A 17912-nucleotide genomic window follows, 5' to 3' on the forward strand; every position below is an offset into this window, starting at 1 on the left:
AATATATGCATTGTTTATTATTTACTATGAATTTGTTTTAACATAGTTATTAACAAATGTCATTTCAATGAATGCAGAGTATAATCAGGCGGATCACCAACATCTTGTAAAGGATGATTGACTGTGCTCGCATTCCTGAAGGCAGTCCAGCATGGGTGGAAACACACATTTCACTCCAGTTAGTCGGTGACAAGACAGATGATGAGACTATTTATATTAGATGTTCTCATATTGTATGCAACAAACATCAATGACATATTACTTAGATTTTTATATTTTGTATTATTTATATTCAAACTTTGAATTTATGGATTAATTGCAGGTCTTTTTATGAAATATTTTAGTTTAATTCGACACCGTGTAATCTTTCATATTTTGCTCAAGCTTGTTTTTGTTTTCAAATGGTGTTTATCTTCAATGTGTATAAATGTACATAAAAAATAGAGAATATATGACAACATTTTTTACAGTAATAAATCATGAAGTCAATAAAGTAACACATTCTAAATAATATACAACGATTTATTCTTTGGGTTTTGGATTGCATATCCAAAATAAGAATTTTGCATTCCAGATTACACATTCATTACACATTCTGAAATGTAAAATTTGTATTCCGAATTATGCAATCCAAAATGTAAAAAATCACAAATATTAACTTATGGATTTTGTAATCCGGGAATGTAAACCTTGAAGATAAAGTCACATCTTTATTTGATGTTTCCAAATCCTACACTGAAGATTGGATGACACAAATTGTGTGCATGTGTGTGTCAGGTAGATTTTTATGTATTTTGGTTATCTCTTCTTAACTATGTATTATTATCCAAGTATGCTCCAAGATTATTATTTTTTTAAATATTTTTTTAAAATTTGGTGAGTTTTTCAATTAGTTGTTTAGGATATTAATTTGTTAAAAATTGTCTTTACTGAAGTCCTTTGGACTATAGTAGGTATTTTTAACTAATTCATTTATCGCAACAACAGGTTAAAACTACTTAAACTTTTCTACTATTTTGATCATATAGTCTATTTTGTTTTGTTAAAATAAACTTTATGTTTTTCAAAATATTCTTCTTTTGATTTTTTTTTAAAGTTGTTGTTTTTTTTAGAAAAATTAATTTATTATTTCGAGAAGTCAATTTGTTTAAAATGTTTTATTTTTACTGGTAAGTGAAATCAACTTGTTATTTTGTGTGTTAAATTTTAACTGTTTTTTTTTTGTTTTTATATCAGAATTGCTTTCAACAGTTAAAAAATCTTATCTTTTTTTATAGAATTCTTATAATTTTTTCTTTGTAACTTCACAAATTTAACGAATTAAAAAAAAAACAAAGATAGAGACTTGTTTTTGAAATCTTGGAGAAACTCATTTGTGTTCTTGGATCATTTTTGTGCTGGGGAAGGAGGTGCACGTGAGGTTATAGTGTGTTCTCTTAGGTGTTCTCAATCCCTTTATAAAAAATTTTGTAGTGTGCTGGACATATTTAAATAGAGTTTCTATTTTTTTGTAGTGGGTTATATTTTTTTTGTGTGTGAAAATATTCTTGTAGGGTTCAAGAACTTGTTTATTGATTGTATAACTTCGTAATCTTGTGTTTTTAGTGAATTCTCAGCTAGTGTGGTTGAGGACTGGATGTAGTAAAAATGAACAAAAATAAAAGATTGGTGTGATTCTCTTTATCCTTTTCTTTATAGTTTTATATTTTTTTTTTCGCAAAGAATAAAATAAATTAATAGGGGTACTTTAGGGGTGTCCCAACCCTTATACAAGATCCAAGAGTTACATAAAAGCAAAGGAAAACTTGACAGCAAAGCCAAAAAAAAAGAGGAGTGTGAAGAGGTAACATTGATTGTTGCATAACTCCAATACCTTCCCCTGATTACAGATTTTCAAATCTTCATCTATCAGCTCCCCTTTCAAGGGACATACTTGCCAAGCACATTTGATTGCTACCTCGATCATCATCTCCTCCACCAATCTTAATATTCCAAATCTACACCATACTTATTGCTAACAACAACTAACATTGCAGAGTAGCACTCCTCATGTTACGAAGTGGACTTTAAGCCTAACTCAACCCCATATTACGAAGTGGACTTTAAGCCTAACTCAACCCCATAAAACCGGCTCATGAGGTTAAGGTTTGCACCCACTTATATACAATGAAAGGCTCTAATCTCTAGTCGATGTGGGATCTCCAACACCCCCCTCACGCCGAGACTACCAACTCGTGCGTGGGACTATATATTATGGGTGGTCCGATAGCGGCCCGATAGCGGGTGACCTGATAAGCCCAACAAATACTCGCTAGGATAGGCTCAAAATGGCTCTGATACCATATTACGAAGTGGACTTTAAGCCTAACTCAACCCCATAAAACCGGCTCATGAGGTTGAGGTTTGCACCCACTTATATACAATGAAAGGCTCTAATCTCTAGTCGATGTGAGATCTCCAACACACCATATTACGAAGTGGACTTTAAGCCTAACTCAATCCCATAAAACCGGCTCATGAGATTGAGGTTTGCACCCACTTATATACAATGAAAGGCTCTAATCTCTAGTCGATGTGAGATCTCCAACACACCATATTACGAAGTGGACTTTAAGCCTAACTCAACCCCATAAAACCGGCTCATGAGGTTGAGGTTTGCACCCACTTATATACAATGAAAGCTCTAATCTCTAGTCGATGTGGGATCTCCAACACCTCATAAAATCCTCTCTTCCTTTCTCCATAATTTCCTCCATCCTTCCTCAAATAAGCCAATCAGGGTGCTCATTCTTTTGCCTTTGCTTCCCACTTAACCAACAAACATTCCCAAGACTTAGTCTCTACAACTTCTTATGCATTGTACCACTATAAAAAAAACCTGCACAAAAAAACTCAACCTTCCACACCTCTCAGCTAGCTCAAAAATATAATACCAACCTATAACATTTGACAATAAGAACACAAGCAAAGAGTAACGAAATATGGAGCAAATAGGACTTTTATGCTATTATTTTGTTGCCATGTTAATACAAGTTAAGGGAGATAAAATCCAATCAGAAAAAGAGAATTTGACATTCTTTACTTTATGTTTCATCCATGCCCATGACTGGACTTGTGCCAAAGTAACAATTTCCTCGACGTCTATCTTTGCTTGGTTAAAAATAACCTTGTTTCTCATCATTTCAATTGGCTTAATAAATATATAACTGATTGTTTTCTTTTCTGTTAAGCACTCTATAATCATTTGAACTGAAAAATCAATCAATTAATATTACAAAGTTTTTCAAATTAATTTTTATTTTGATGATAATCTTTTAAAAATAGTTCACTCGTCTTGCTTTTTTGCCAACAATTTTAATAGAGAATTCTAGTCTTTAGATTCCACAAGACTTAAAGAACAGAAAAGTGTGATTTTGGTATTTTTTTGAGAACAAGAGGTGTAAGAAGAATTTGCCTTCTTTTTTATTTAATTAACCTCATTTTATGCTGAGTTGTGTGTCTAGCTTTCCTTTTCTAATTTTGGTTTGAAGTTTGCATTCTCCACCCTATAATTTTAAACCGCACACACTCATGACGGAGTGAAATGAAAAGAATATCCTTAAAAAAAATATACGCTGAAATGTATTTTTGGATTTGAAATACAGATTCTAAAATATATTTCTTTTAAAAACATTTATGAATAAAACAATTGAGTATATATTAATATACTAAAATTTAAAAGTATATATAAACAAAGTCACATAAAATAAAATAAAATGAATAGTGTGCATAATTAAAAATGATAATAAACTTTTGAAGGATAAAATGTATAGAAATGAAAAAAACTAGAAGTTTAATGCTAGTGGCTATTGCTTTAGAATGTGTGTTACGAGCTATTAATAAAATTCTTCACTAAAAATAATAATAAAGTCAGATAAACATTTTAATTAGTATAAAAAAATTTAGCTAAATAAATGAGGTTTAAAAAATTAATAGCATCTTAGTAAGACTTAAAGTATATTTATCTTTGGCAGAAAATGAAAAATATCACATCACATCTAATTATATCATAAATGTTTCATAAAGATTTATATTTACAAATTACTTTAAATTTTGTAATGAGAAGTTTATAGCAAATATCAAAATTATATTTATAAACTTAATATATATATATATATATATATAATTTATACCAAAATATTATTATCATAAATTTGGGCTAAAAAGATTTGAGTAATTTCTATTTAAAACTCATTAATGTAACAAAATAATAGATGTGATTTGTATCCAAATCAATATTTACGAAATACTGTATTACAACATGCGTCATGTATAAGATCACTATTATTAGGATTTGTGTATTTTAAATTAAACTATTGAATTGATTTTCAATTATTTTTTGTAACGATACGACAATCTTTTCTTTTCTTTTCTTTTTAATTACATAAGATATTCATAATCTTATATGTATTAAATTTTATAATTGTATTAGTTTTCTGATATTTTTATCTAACATATTTATTTTAATTGTTAAATTATTTGCAAAACTTCTTTTATATTGAACATGAAAATATTAATGCTTATGCATTATTATTTTTATTTTACACTATTTTTTTAACCATTACATTAGTTAGCATAATAAAAATAGGAATAATAATTAAAAATAAAAAATTGATTAAAATGATTGATCTGTTCAAAAGTTATAAAAATTTAATTTATTTGCATTTTAAAATACATTTTTTTTTATTTTAAAATTATAAATATGGTCTCTTATCTCTCTTTATTTTGAAGAAAGAACTACACCCCACACAATATACAATGGTTCGAGAATATTATATAAAAGAGTTGGGACATTTATAATATTTTATTTAAATTCATTTTTTTTATAAAAAAAATGATAAAATTAATATAAAAATACATATTAACATGCCTAAATTAAAATAAATGAATGAATTAAAGTATAGAACATGTCTAAATTAAAAAAAATTAAATAAAAACCAAAATAACATGCCTTAATTAGTTTTGGTGCATATAGATTGGTTTCTTTATGTAGCTAATAATATCTCATCTAATAGAATATTCTAATGGATCATCAAAAGTTAAAAAAAAAATCTTATTGATCAGTCAAAAGCAAGGTTATAAATACTGCAGTAGATCTAAATTAACAAGTATTATGTCATCTTTAATCTTTTGACTTTGATTTGATCAAAAAGTGAGTATAGAAAAAAAGATTTACCTTACTAAAATTAAGTTATGATTAGATTTTGTTCCAATATCTGACATTACACCAAAGTATTATTATATTCTATATTCGTGATTTAATTATAGGGTTAGATGCTGTGGAAAAATTATTAACTCTTACCCAAATTAAGTTATGGTTAGATTTTGTCCCAATATTTGACATTATGCAAAAGCATTAAGTTAATTATGAAAAATCCTTTACATGGATTACAATTAATTTTATGTGTAGTAATTTAAAATCATATATTGTGAGATATTTCCATTAAGATGGGATCTTTTTAAATTCTTAGTCTCAAAATGGTATTTAAATGTATTTGATTGCATTGGAGATAACATCTTGATGCAGCAGTAGACAGTGTACAATATTCCATAGCAGTAAATTATGAAAAGTAACGATAGTTTGAAGAGTGGTGGGAATAGTGGTGATGGTTCAAGAAAGCAAAAGGGTCCAAGAGTTCAGAAAAGAGGACCTGGAGTGGCTGAACTTGAAAGGATGATGAGACAAGAAAGGGTAAAGGGAAATTCAGACCTAATGGATGGAAATCAATTCTCTGCAACCTTGCAAAACTCTCTGATTTCTTCATCAAACTTTCAAGTTCTTCCACCATCCATAAATAACCCTCATGGTTTCAATTGCACTGGCCAGAGCTACTGGTAAGAATCCCTTTAGACATCACCACCAAGATATATATATATGTATGTATGTATTATCAGCAGCACCAAGATATATACTTTGCCATCTCCAGTTTTAGTTTCTTGTTGTATGACAATTCTCCTTGTCTTTCTCAGCAAAGTCGAATGGGGTACAAGTACTTTGTTCCACCACTCAAGTTACAATTCTGACATTCTCATGCATACTCATACAAATTTTCCTCCATCTAGTACACATTTGTTTTCCGGCAATGGGGATGTGCACCATAGCCACGTTCCTCATGTAAGTTGCAAGCCATTCTGAAAGGTTCAGTATTTTTACTCTTTTGTTTTAGTTGTATATGAAAATATTTCTTTCTGTTTGTAGGATAAAATAAACTCATACCAACATTCAGAATCAGGTGGACAACGTCCTATATCTTTCTATAACTTCTTAGGAGTGGAGGACTCGGAGGAGGTCACAGATCCTGAGACATTTGAAGCAGGAAAAAATGACATTGATCTCAACTTGAAGCTCTGAGTTTAAATACTGTGATTTGTGAGAATCAAGATGCTACTTTACAAGGATTGGCCATTTAGTTATTTGTTTCAACTGTGTTTTTCGTTTGTATTAGGGTTTGTACTCAGAATTAAGATTTTTTTATTTTTAGGATTTAGGGTTAGGATATAGGAATAGTGAATTTTTAGGATTTAGAATTAGGATACAGAGATAGAGAATATGCTCTAACACTCATCTTTGTGTGTCGAATACACGGATTGGATACCGACACTCAAAAGACACTCGTAGGACACTTATGGGTGAAGTGTCTGATTCAAAAAATATTTGTTGGATTTCTGAAAATTCTAACACGATTATAACACAATTTAAAAAAAAAAACACATTAATTTTCTAAAAATTCAAATTTATTGTATGAATTTTAGTATGATAAATAAGGAACAAATCCTTTTAAACTAATCATGAAAAATGTTTTTCTGATAAAAAAATTGAAACATAGTTATGTACATAAATCTTTATTGTAAATTTATATAATTCATAATTATATAATATATAGATTTGTGTCTCCGTATCATATATTTTAGAGATTTTACGTATCTTTGTATTTGTGTGCGTCTCTCAGTGTGTTTGTGTGCATGTGACACATAGGAATAGGTTGAGACGTTAGAGGTTATAGTTTGTCTAAATTGTGATTTAATACTAAAAGAAGAAGTGTTTGAAACCCGAGTTTGCTGGTTTTGGAACATTCTACTAAACTTTTGTCTTTATAATTTGTTCCTAGGAATGTTTGTGAATAATTGGATAGTGTATTGTTTAAAATAGATATAAAAACTTTTTTTTATAAAAAAATGAATTACATTAACAGAATAAAATGATTTAAATTAATATAAAATATGTAAGCGCTCTTATAAAAAAAAGGTTGCTAACCTAACCTATTACCTAAACCAGCCAACAAAAAGTGAACGTAGTGGCTATTAAGTGGAACCTGTAATAAAATCAAGGTGTGATGTTTTAGGTTGGTTTGAGATTTGCATTTTGGGTAATTATAAGATATTTGAGATCCTCTCAATCAGCTCCATTTTTAACTTCTGTAAAGAATCAATTCATAAAGGTTTTTATTTCATTTGATATATATATATATATATATATATATATATATATTATTTATTGAAGTAATCAAGCTGTTTATTTCCTGTATATTATTACATTAATGTTGTTAATTTCATATCTATATGAAAAATTTAGGACAAGAGAGACTGAGAAATATAGTGGTGATTAACTATAAAAAAGTTTGAGCATTAATTGGTTAATTTGTTCAAATGTTTTGACAAGATGTAAAATCATTGATTCTAGAGAAGTGGATACAAAAAAAATTAAAATGAACCTTTTTTATTTTTAAAAATTAATATATAAACATTTATATTTGAAATTTATGTCATGTTAATATTAATATTTTTATTTTATTTTATATATTTTATAAATTGTATGTCGATTAAATTAAAAAAAAAAATTATAGTGTAAAGATCATATGATAACACTTAAATCATCTGTGACTAGTATGCAAGAAATGAAAACAACGGTGATCACAAATACCAGATGTTTTGCTTTGTGGGGGACAATAGAATTGGATGGATTCATAAATGAAGGCGATAATGGAGGAGGAAGCCTGTTGTCCATATGGCACAAAGAAGCTTTCTGTTATGAAAGTCATGTGATAGGGAAGGGTTTTATTGCTGTGTGAGGCATACGCCTAAGTTTTGCACGAAGGTGTGTTATAGTAAACATCTACTATGCTTGCATATTAAGAGATAAAAAGCTTCTTTGGGATGATCTCACAAACATTAAAGTGGCATCTCAGGAATTGGTGTGGTGTCTTTGTGGGGATTTTAACGCCATAAGAAGTAGAAGGGAAAGGAAAGGTACTAGTGATAGGGGACATACATCAAGTGGCCACACAAGTGAGATTAATGGGTTCAATTGGTTTATAAAATCCAATCTGTTATTGAATCTACCTATAGTAGGCAAAAAATATGTGTGATTTAAAGCAAATGGAACGGCTAAGAGTAGGCTTGATAGAGTTCTTGTCTTTGAAGAGTGGATGAATATATGGCCGAAGTGAAAACAGTATGTCCAGCGGAGGGAAGTGTCTGATCATTGTGCTTTGGTGGTGAAGACCATGGATAAGAACTGGGGTCCCAAACCATTTCGAACCATTGATGTCTGGCTTATGGAGGAGGGTTTTAATGGGATGGTGAAGGAAAAGTGGCAGTCTTATACAGTTCAGGGGAATGAAATCTTGAAACTTAAGGATAAGCTGAAGTTGCTTAAGGGGGATCTAAAAATCTGGAACAGAGATGTGTATGGTAACCTGCACACCATCAAGATGAGTATTTTGAGTGAAATTGAATCGCTTGATAGTCTTGATTTGGATGGAGGTTCAGTGAGAAGTGGGAGGTTGGAAAGAATGGAATTAACGAATTGGTTAAGGGAAGTGGATAGAAAGATTAACCCTCTTATGTTCCAAAAAGAAAGAGTAAGTTGGTTCAAGTATGGGGATTCGTGCACCAAATTCTACCATTCGTCTTTGAGATGGAGAAGACTTAGGAATGAAGTGAAGGGTGTAGAGGTTGGCGGTCAGTGGTGTGAGGAACCATGTACGGTTCGAATAGAAGCGAAGAAGGTGTTTGAGAATAGGTTTAAAGCAACAAGAGATTTTGGGGTAAGGCTTGATGCAGTAGAGTTTAAAGTGCTCACCCCAAAAGATAATATGAACCTTATATAGGCTTTTAAAGAGGAGGAAATCAAGTAAGCAGTGTGGCAATGCAAAGGATTAAAGAGTCCTGGACCCGACGGGTTCAATTTCAACTTTATTAGGAAAAGTTGGGGGTATATAAAAGACGAGTTCGTCAGTGCCATGGCCTCGTTTCATGATACAAGTGCTATACCAAAAGGGTGTAATGCATCCTTTATAACTCTGGTACCAAAAGTTAAGGACCCCTCTAAGTTGGAGCAATATCGACCCATCTCTTTAGTGGGGGCTATATATAAAGTCATTGCAAAGGTGTTGGCTGGTAGAATTAAGAAAGTGTTAAACTCTGTTAACAAAAGCCAATATGCTTTTCTAAAGGGTAAAGGGTTATTGGATAGTGTACTCATGGCTAATGAGGTCATAGAGGATCTTAGAAGGAGCGGGAGGAGTGGTTTATGCTTGAAGGTGGATTTTGGAAAAGCGTACGACTCGGTTAGGTCGGATTTTCTATATGATATGCTCCATAAGATGGGTTTTCACAGCAAGTGGGTTAAGTGGATGCGAGGGTGTATGGAATCGGCTACTGTTTCTGTGTTAGTCAATGGGAGCCCAACGGAGGAATTCAAACCAACAAGAGGCTTGAGGCAAGGTGATCTGCTTGCCCCTTTTCTTTTCATTGTGGTAGTTGAAGGTTTAGCTGGGTTAGTAAGGCAAGCTAATAAGGCCAACCTATTGTCAGGAGTTAAGACTGGTAGAGAAAAGGTGGAGCTTAATATCTTGCAATTCGCAGATGATACCCTTTTCCTATATGAGGAGTCTCGTAGTAATGTGGTAACCATGAAGGCGATTCTAAGGGGGTTTGAGCTAGCCTCAGACCTAAAGATGAATTTTCACAAGTCTAAGATTGCAGGAGTAAATGTTGAGGGAAATGCTTTGGCAAGCTATGCTAAGATTTTGAATTGTGCCGAGATGGGAGTCTTGTTTAAATATATGGGCTTAGAAGTGGGAGGGAACCCAATGAAGGTCAAGTTTTGGGAACCAATGCTAACTAAACTAAAAGCTAGATTCAATGTCTGGAAAGGAAGATTTTTGTCTATGGCATGGAGAATATGCCTAATTAAATCAGTTATCACAACGGTTCTGCTGTTCTATCTCTCCATTTTCAAAGCGCCAGGCTCTATCTACCAAAGCATAATCGGGTTCGACGGAGGTTTATGTGGGGGTGGGGGAAGGAGAAGAGATCGATATCATGGGTTAGCTAGGAAGACGTATGTAAACTAAAAGAGGATGGTGGTTTGGGGATCAGAGATATTCAGAAATTCAACTATGCGCTCCTAGCTAAATGGAGATGGCAGTTTGTGTCGGAAGAGAAAGGGAAGTGGAAGGACTTAATGGTATCAAAGTATGGAATGGATTTGGACTGTCCACAAATTCTAGTGAAAATACAGTCATAATGGTGGAGAGATCTGCAGAAAGTATGTACAAAGGGAGAAGGAGTAGGTTGGTTCCAACATCAACTAGCATGGAGGTTAGGAAGTGGAGACAAAGTGAAATTCTGGGAGGATGTGTGGATTGGTAATAATAATCTCAAAACTCTATTCTCTCTGTCCTTAAACCAGGGTCTAAAGGTGAGTGAGGTTGGGGAGTGGGTAGATGCAGTATGAAGGTGGAATTTGAGGTGGATGAGGGATAGATTTGAGTGAGAAACTTTGTTGGAAGCCAATTTTATCCAACACATATCCCGAGTAAGCCTAACAAGGGAACAAAAATATGTTCAGACGTGGGGGAGTGAAGATTCGGGGACCTTTTCTGTCTATACAGCATATGAATTCTTAACAAAGTAGGCCAGTTATCCACAACAGGAAGTGTTTAAGTCCTTGTGGAAAATCAAAGCATTCCCCAATGTCATAACCAAAGCTTGGAGGGTCCGCCTAGGCAGAATCCCAACTAGAGTGTGCTTGAGGAGGAGAGGGGTGATGATAAACTCAATCTTATGTGCCTTATGCCAAACGAAGGAGGAATCATGTCAACATATTTTCATAGAATGTCCTTTTGCTCAGAGTGTGTGGACATTATGCTTTAAATGGATAGGTGTATTGTTTGTTCAGCACAATGTTCTATCGGCGCTCTTTGAAAACTTCTGCTTGCCACAAGTGAGCAGTAAACAAAATTTCATGTGGAAAGGAGTATGGACAACTATAGTGAAAATTTTGCATAAAGACATCAAAAAGAGAATTGAGAAGAAGGTTGGCAAGTATGCTAAACTTGCCAATAAAAGGAGGAAAGCATTGTTGTTTGAGGAGGGTGATTGGGTTTGGCTTCATTTGAGGAAGGATCGTTTTCCTACTCAAAGGAAGTCCAAACTAATGCCTCGTGGGGATGGACCTTTCCAAGTCCTAAAGAGAATTAATGACAATGCTTATGAGTTAGATATGCCTGATACATTCTTAGGTAGTCATACTTTTAATATCAGTGATCTAACTCCTTTTTCTGTAGGTCTCCAGAATTCGTGGTCGAATTCTCTCCAACTCGGGGAGTATGATGGAGATCAAGCTCAAGTGGATATGGAGGCCAATCATCAAGAACAAGAAGAGGTTGAGGCTCAAATGGAGGACGCTCATGGAGTTAATAGCCCACCTCAAAGGCTTACAAGGAGCATGTTCAAGGCTTTAGGAGCTAATGGACGTTTGTTTTCTCTTTTTGTAATTTCTTTGTTTGAAGGTGCTTAAAGGGAAACATAAGAAACCTCTTTTGTAAAAGCATCTTTAGGTCTTTAGTTTAGGAAACTTAGGGGGGTGTGCGTTTAGTAGAGAGGTGTAGACGTAATAGGGAGGTGCCAAACTAAGAGAGGAAGTCACACCTTCCTCATGTTATAGTTGGCGCCAACTTTCATGTCATTTAGGGGGAATTTGCATTTGTTTTAGCTTCACTTTTCAGCACCTCTTAGCCTATAAATTAAGGTGTTTCCTTTGTATTTTTCAGATTTGAATTTTGAATTAGAGAAACTCTACTCAATTTGAGAGAGAATTGGAGAGCTTTGTGCCTTCCTCACTTAGTCTTATCTTGAGAGTTCTTAGTTACCTCAAGTGGCGGCATAGCACACTCATCTTGGAGTCTTCATCCTCTAAGTGGCGTGATTATCCAACCAATCCCTCCATCTTCATGAGCTTTCTCTTCTCCTTCCTTCCTTCTCCTTTTATGTTCATGTCTTAGCTTGTGTTCTTTGCATTTTCAGTTCGGTATTCTAGTTTCCTTTGTTGTTTTGCTTCGGTTCCTTTTACATTTGTTGTTCCTCTTTGCTTCTTCTTCATTTCTAGTTGCTGTTTTGATTCAATTGACAATACATAGATCTTCCATGTGAGTTTGGGTTTTGGTACTAGTCTTGGTGAGTTCTTGAACATAGAACCTTGATCCAATTCTATCAAAAAGTGCCTACCTCATATCCAACTCAAGTTGATTCCTAAGAATGTCAAGAATCATTCATATTGAGATATTGGAATCATATCAACTATAGTGAGGTGTATATGGGAGCATATGAACTCTATTGTGTTTAAACAAAGTGTAGTAGATGTGGAAGAGATTTTCCTAACGGCTCAACTCAAGTCATGACAATGGTTAAAGTACAGGGGACAACCTTTTAACTACTATCTTGCTGATTGGGTTCTCAACCCATTAATCTGTATTAGAAGCTTTAAGTAATTGGATGTTGATTGGTGCATTCATGAATACCTGTGGTTGGAAAGATCTGCTGGTGTATTGGAAGTTGTCAAAGGAGCAGTGAACAACTCTTTTCTGGGTTTTCTTCTTCTAGGTTCGGAGTGGGGTCTTATGTTGCACCACTAGAAGAGTAATTACTCAAAGGCTGGAGGTGAGCTGAGTATACTGATTGGAAGCACTGGAAATATAAGCAGTGGTAATCCTGATGAGCTGGTAAGGGTTGAAAGGAGTGGTCAGAGGTAGAGGTGTTGCTAGCAAAACCAGATGTGAGGTTCTGCAGAACCACTTTAAAGAAAGGTAGTATAAATCGTGGAAAAGGTGGAATTTAGGTGGTGCTTATTTCAAGTTGTGTAATGCCTGGTCTGGAATCGGTGAGTAGAATCAAAGTTTTGGTTAAGTAAATCAGGGGTTGTTTGGTGTTTTAGAAAATTTGGTGCTAGGCCTGGAGTGTATGAAGGTAGTTGGTATGCTACAGGAGTAAAATCTAGTGGTGGTGTTGCTATCTATGGAAGGTGTAGTGGTGATGAGAAGGACAATATTTTGATTAAAACTTTCAAGGTAATGGGAACCAGTAGGCTTAGCTAGTATGAGGGTGCTAGTTTATTCTGGTTTAGGCCAGTTTTGGGGTAGTAAAGGAAGTTTGTATGGAGCCTCACTTCCCACTTCTGATGTGCTGCCAGTATTGGTCTGCTAGTTTATGTTGAAGTTGTTGGCTGGTTTGGTGGTGTGCCGGTGTAGCTCGTGTGTTGGAGTTGTTGGCCGGGTGCAAAGGAAGCTCATTGGTCTACTGTAAGGGGCCATCAATTGTAGGAGGAGTAATCTATGTTGTTGAAATTGTAGCTTGGCCTGCTAAGCATTATTCAAGGGGTATATTTTTTGTTAATAGGTGCGTTAGATGCAGGGCAGATTTAAGCAAATGCAGAGGACAAATGGCCTATGCATGGAATCCCGAATGGTGCATCTGTTGTGATGCCAAAGTTGGGCTGGGAAAAGGTTGTTGGTGGGTGCTTCCAACATGAGGCAATCAAGTGTAGCAAGCTCGTGTCTCCTATGGTAGGATGCATTGTTGGTGAGGTGTCTAGTCCAATTGGGATGTTGTGATGTTGTTTGGTGTGATGCACCCATTTTTTTGCAGGTGTAGGCTAGGATGTTTTTTCTACTATATCACAGTTTTGAAGAGCAGATGGTGTGCCTGACTTGAAGGTGTAGTTTTGTTACTATCCTTGTGAGGCATTCTCAGCTTTCAAGCTCATGTCTAACTAGGAATAGGAAAACAAATCCTTGTTTTGCAATCTCCTTGTATCATGATATATTTATTAATTCTGGTTTTGATTTGTAAGCATGAGGCACTAGTGCAGATAAGTTAAACAAATGCGGCTATTTTAAATTTACAAATGCGGTCATAGAACCGCATTTGATCAACACGCATTTGTAAATCTGGAATTTACAAATGCGGTCCTATGACCGCATTCATAAATCACATTTACAAATGCGGTCATTTTAGGTAACCGCATTTGTATATTATTCTGAATTAGGGAGTGGGTTTGGGGTTTAGGATTTATGAATGCGGTCTTGGTAAAAACAACATTCATAAATCACTATTTACAAATGCGGTCATTTACTAAGACCGCATTTGTAAATGCGAATTCACTATTTACAAATGCGGTCTTTAAGACCGCATTTGTAAATAGTGCTTTTTTTTTTTTGGTACATCCTGTTTTGTGCAGAAACCATATATTTAAATAACCTGCATAATGATTAAACCCAGCCAGACAAATACAAAAATGTAGTAACCAATTGAAATCATCAAAATGTACATTTACAAGTGATCAAATTACATATAATAAAACCACTAATATTGTTTACTTATGCTAGAGTTATAAAAATTAATGAAGTATGTGGACCAAGAATCTCTAACATATGAAATGCCTTCCTCACTCATTGGTGTTTCTTCTGTGAATAACTGCATTGCAAAGTTGACATAAATTAGTTTCTAGATATATATATGTTCAAGAATTATAAAAATGATTTAACATATACCTCCTTCCAACCAGTTTTAACACCTAGTCTTATAATGGTAATCATCCATTGCATAATGTAATAGCCACACTCATAGCTTCCTGGTTGTTTATTACACTATATAATTCAATAAAAAGTAATATGTTAGTATATTGATAAACAATGATAATAGAGAAAGAAAAAAATTACAAACCTTTACTCTTATGTAGTTCAAATTATTTGAACTGGATCGACCTTTTAGGATGTTATATCCACGCCATGAACTGGTTAATACAAAAAACCTCGTTAGTAGATGGTTAATTAGTAACATATACAAAGTTAAGTTTATACTATACTTACGTATCAATGATATCCTTAAATTTTGTGGGCATCTTCTTGTGTAGGGAACAGAACCACACAGCAGTCTTATCAACCATTGATAAGACAAGTAACTGCCAATGATGCCTATATGATCATTGAAAAGAGTTAGTAAATATTTAAAACATGAAATAATAATAATTGATGACATATAATTAAACTTACTCATTAATGTAAGGGCATAAATAAATTTGTTTTCCCTCTTTTTCCAGGATGTTAGTGATGTATGCTTGAGTCTCAGTTGAGTTTGGTCCAACGGGATTAGTATATGCAGGATCTACGAATCCATACATATTTTCCTTCCCCTCAGTGATACAGACTCTATGCAAAAACCTACAAGTTTTTAGTTAAAGCATAATCAATAATAATTTAACATAAAGTAAATTGAATAATAGGTAAAGATACTTACATCATAAAAAATTGAATTATACTTATATTGAGCTCCTGGTTCCCAGATATAAATTCTGATAAATCTGTGTTGTAAATCATCAGTGGCAGTTCAGTGTTGATTTGAAAAAATGTATTATCCCACGGAACTGGAAAAGGATCATTGCCAATCTGACTAGCAATGAGACGTAGGGAAGCCATAGGATCGTCAACTGGAACCTCACGCTTCTTTTTCGGACTTGGTGGCTGAAAAGGTTCCTACAAGATAAACAACATTTGTATTAAATTATATGTAATATATAAATATAAATAAAAAATAATATAATGAAACGAAATTATTACATGAGGTTTGGGCATAGATCGAATGAGCTCTCTGGGCCAGGCAACGAATGTCTGAAATGCATCGGCCACAGTGGTTACCTCATCTGAAGGTAGTGGAACACGAGCATCAGGAAATCGTACTTTTTCAACTGTTACCTTCGCCACATCAGGGGAGAGAGGAACGTTATGTAAGGTGGTGGCGTTTTTATAGACTTTTCCAAGTGCCACCACCCGAGGAAGTTTGCCGCCCACTACCAGTAGCTCACAATTCTCTTGCCGCCCACTACCAGTAGCTCACAATTCTCTGACTGCCCATTGATATCATCCCCTGATATTGGAGGAGCCGCACAACTCCCCTTTGTGCTCTTGGGAGTGGGACTAACAAGGGGTTCAATCGGCTCAGCACAAACTTGTTGCGATAGAAACTCTTGTCGCATTCGATCATTCTCCTTTTTCATCTCCAGCCACATCAAATCAGTCTCCTCCATTATTTCTTCACGTAACTTAGTCTTCATTTGAGTTTCCTTCTTGGAGGAGGAGGATGGTTGTCGTTCTGAAACTCCAAAATAAAGTGTAATTCCGACCCCTTGTCCAGCGGCACGAACACGACCAGAGTGTTCAGGTCGTCCAATTGCTTCAACCAGGATATCGTGACGACCTTCAGCAACAAATGTACCGTCGGATTCCAAGGAATCCTGCAAGAGTACACAAAAATCATATTTTCAATCATTAATATAATTAATGCTTTAAAAAAATTGAAAATAACAAAAATAACTTACAATTTTTTCGATTATAACCCCGGATTGCTCGGAACTTGGTGCACCGGACTTTTTAATTCGGGCCCTCTTCCATTTTTCATGGCGAAAAGGTGGTGGAGGAGAAGTGACCCCTGTTTCCACATTCTCAGAATACGTCCCCTGTTGAGATTTCTCCTTTTCCACCATCAGTGTTTGCTCAAGTTTTCTATACCCCGAACGAGACATAACGTGCGGGGTAAGATTCTTCAAAGCTATCTCTTGAGCTTTCTTCCGACGATCCTGTCATAATTGAAATAAACAAACTGAAGTAAATAAGATAAACTTATTAATGTTATATAAACAAAAAAGTTACTTCACTTACCATCCAAGCCTCATTTTCACGGCTTTCTCTAAAAAGACGCCATGTCTCTTCATCAATATGTTGGTACTTTAAACATGGATTTTCGTCTTTAAGGTCGCCAAAAATGTATCTCGATGTCAGTCTTGACTTAAAGGTACGAAATTTAAGTGCGATATTGGATAATATCTTTGATCGAAGCGGTTCCACATCAGGAATGTCAAAGTTTGCCTGGAAAATAACATCATCAAATTAAAATTAATTAATCAATATTAAAAAGCATTATATGATAACAATAATAATGTAAAGCTGACCAGAACATCCTCCCATAGCATGTTCCGATCAACCTCTGAAACCTCATCCCATGAATTAATCAAAATGGAGAGCCTCTCACGAGAAACAACTCCAAGATAGCTCATAAACTCATCTGCCTTAGGACCAAAAGCCACTCCAGTGTTGACGTCAATGTCAACATGTGTCTTCTCACCAGCAGCACGTCTCAATGCAAGACGCTTCAATCTAGTAGGTCCTCTACTACCTCGCCCAGATCGAGGTCTGACTGGAGTCTGGTCGTCATCCATGTCTCTGTTAAAAAAATTAGGTAACAAACATTAGTTAATGTGCATCGAATTAAAATCATATAAAAATAATACATAAAATTCTAAATGTTTATTTACATGTTGCATGTGGGTTGAATGTTTATATGTAAATTCCTTCACTGTGGTCTTTACGGGTTGCATGTACATCATCAAGTACATCGTCATCTTTATTAGTTATCATTGGTGTGAATGAACGAGTTTCGCCATATTCAATATCATCTATGGCTTCCCCTTGTTTTTTCCCGTGTAAAACGACATACCAATGTTCTGACGTAGGATCTTTCACATAGAAAACCTGAGA

The 17912-nt window shown here is 34.3% G+C and overlaps 2 protein-coding genes across 2 annotated transcripts; one reads left to right on the forward strand and one right to left on the reverse strand.

Annotated features, from left to right (window-relative positions):
* The first annotated feature begins 8543 nt into the window (after positions 1-8543).
* Positions 8544-9149, forward strand: LOC137825348 (uncharacterized). Its single transcript, XM_068631019.1, has one exon. It carries the CDS (start codon positions 8544-8546, stop codon positions 9147-9149), a length of 606 nt encoding a protein of 201 aa, XP_068487120.1.
* A 7051-nt stretch (positions 9150-16200) lies between these two features.
* On the reverse strand, positions 16201-17680 carry LOC150025651 (uncharacterized). Its single transcript, XM_090294152.1, has 5 exons — positions 17327-17680; positions 17037-17243; positions 16697-16954; positions 16502-16612; positions 16201-16245 (listed from the first exon to the last, which is right to left on the reverse strand). The coding sequence occupies exons 1-5, from the start codon at positions 17591-17593 to the stop codon at positions 16201-16203; spliced, it is 888 nt and encodes a 295-aa protein (XP_090150278.1). The 5' UTR covers positions 17594-17680.
* Between the last annotated feature and the right edge of the window lie 232 nt (positions 17681-17912).

The sequence above is a fragment of the Phaseolus vulgaris genome, chromosome 8 (assembly GCF_051622355.1).
Source record: "Phaseolus vulgaris cultivar YP4 chromosome 8, ASM5162235v1, whole genome shotgun sequence".
NCBI lineage: Eukaryota > Viridiplantae > Streptophyta > Magnoliopsida > Fabales > Fabaceae > Phaseolus > Phaseolus vulgaris.

What these genes read in the sequence shown, in the direction of transcription:
- LOC137825348 (XM_068631019.1), top strand. Translation starts at nt 8,544, where the DNA reads ATGGATAAGAACTGGGGTCCCAAACCATTTCGAACCATTGATGTCTGG.
- LOC150025651 (XM_090294152.1), bottom strand. Translation starts at nt 17,593, where the DNA reads ATGGATGACGACCAGACTCCAGTCAGACCTCGATCTGGGCGAGGTAGT. An exon ending in TGCTATGGGAGGATGTTCTG is followed by an intron (nt 17,244 to 17,326) that starts GTCAGCTTTACA and finishes GTTATTTTCCAG; the next exon opens with GCAAACTTTGACATTCCTGA. An exon ending in TTCGTGCCGCTGGACAAGGG is followed by an intron (nt 16,246 to 16,501) that starts GTCGGAATTACA and finishes CTCCAATATCAG; the next exon opens with GGGATGATATCAATGGGCAG.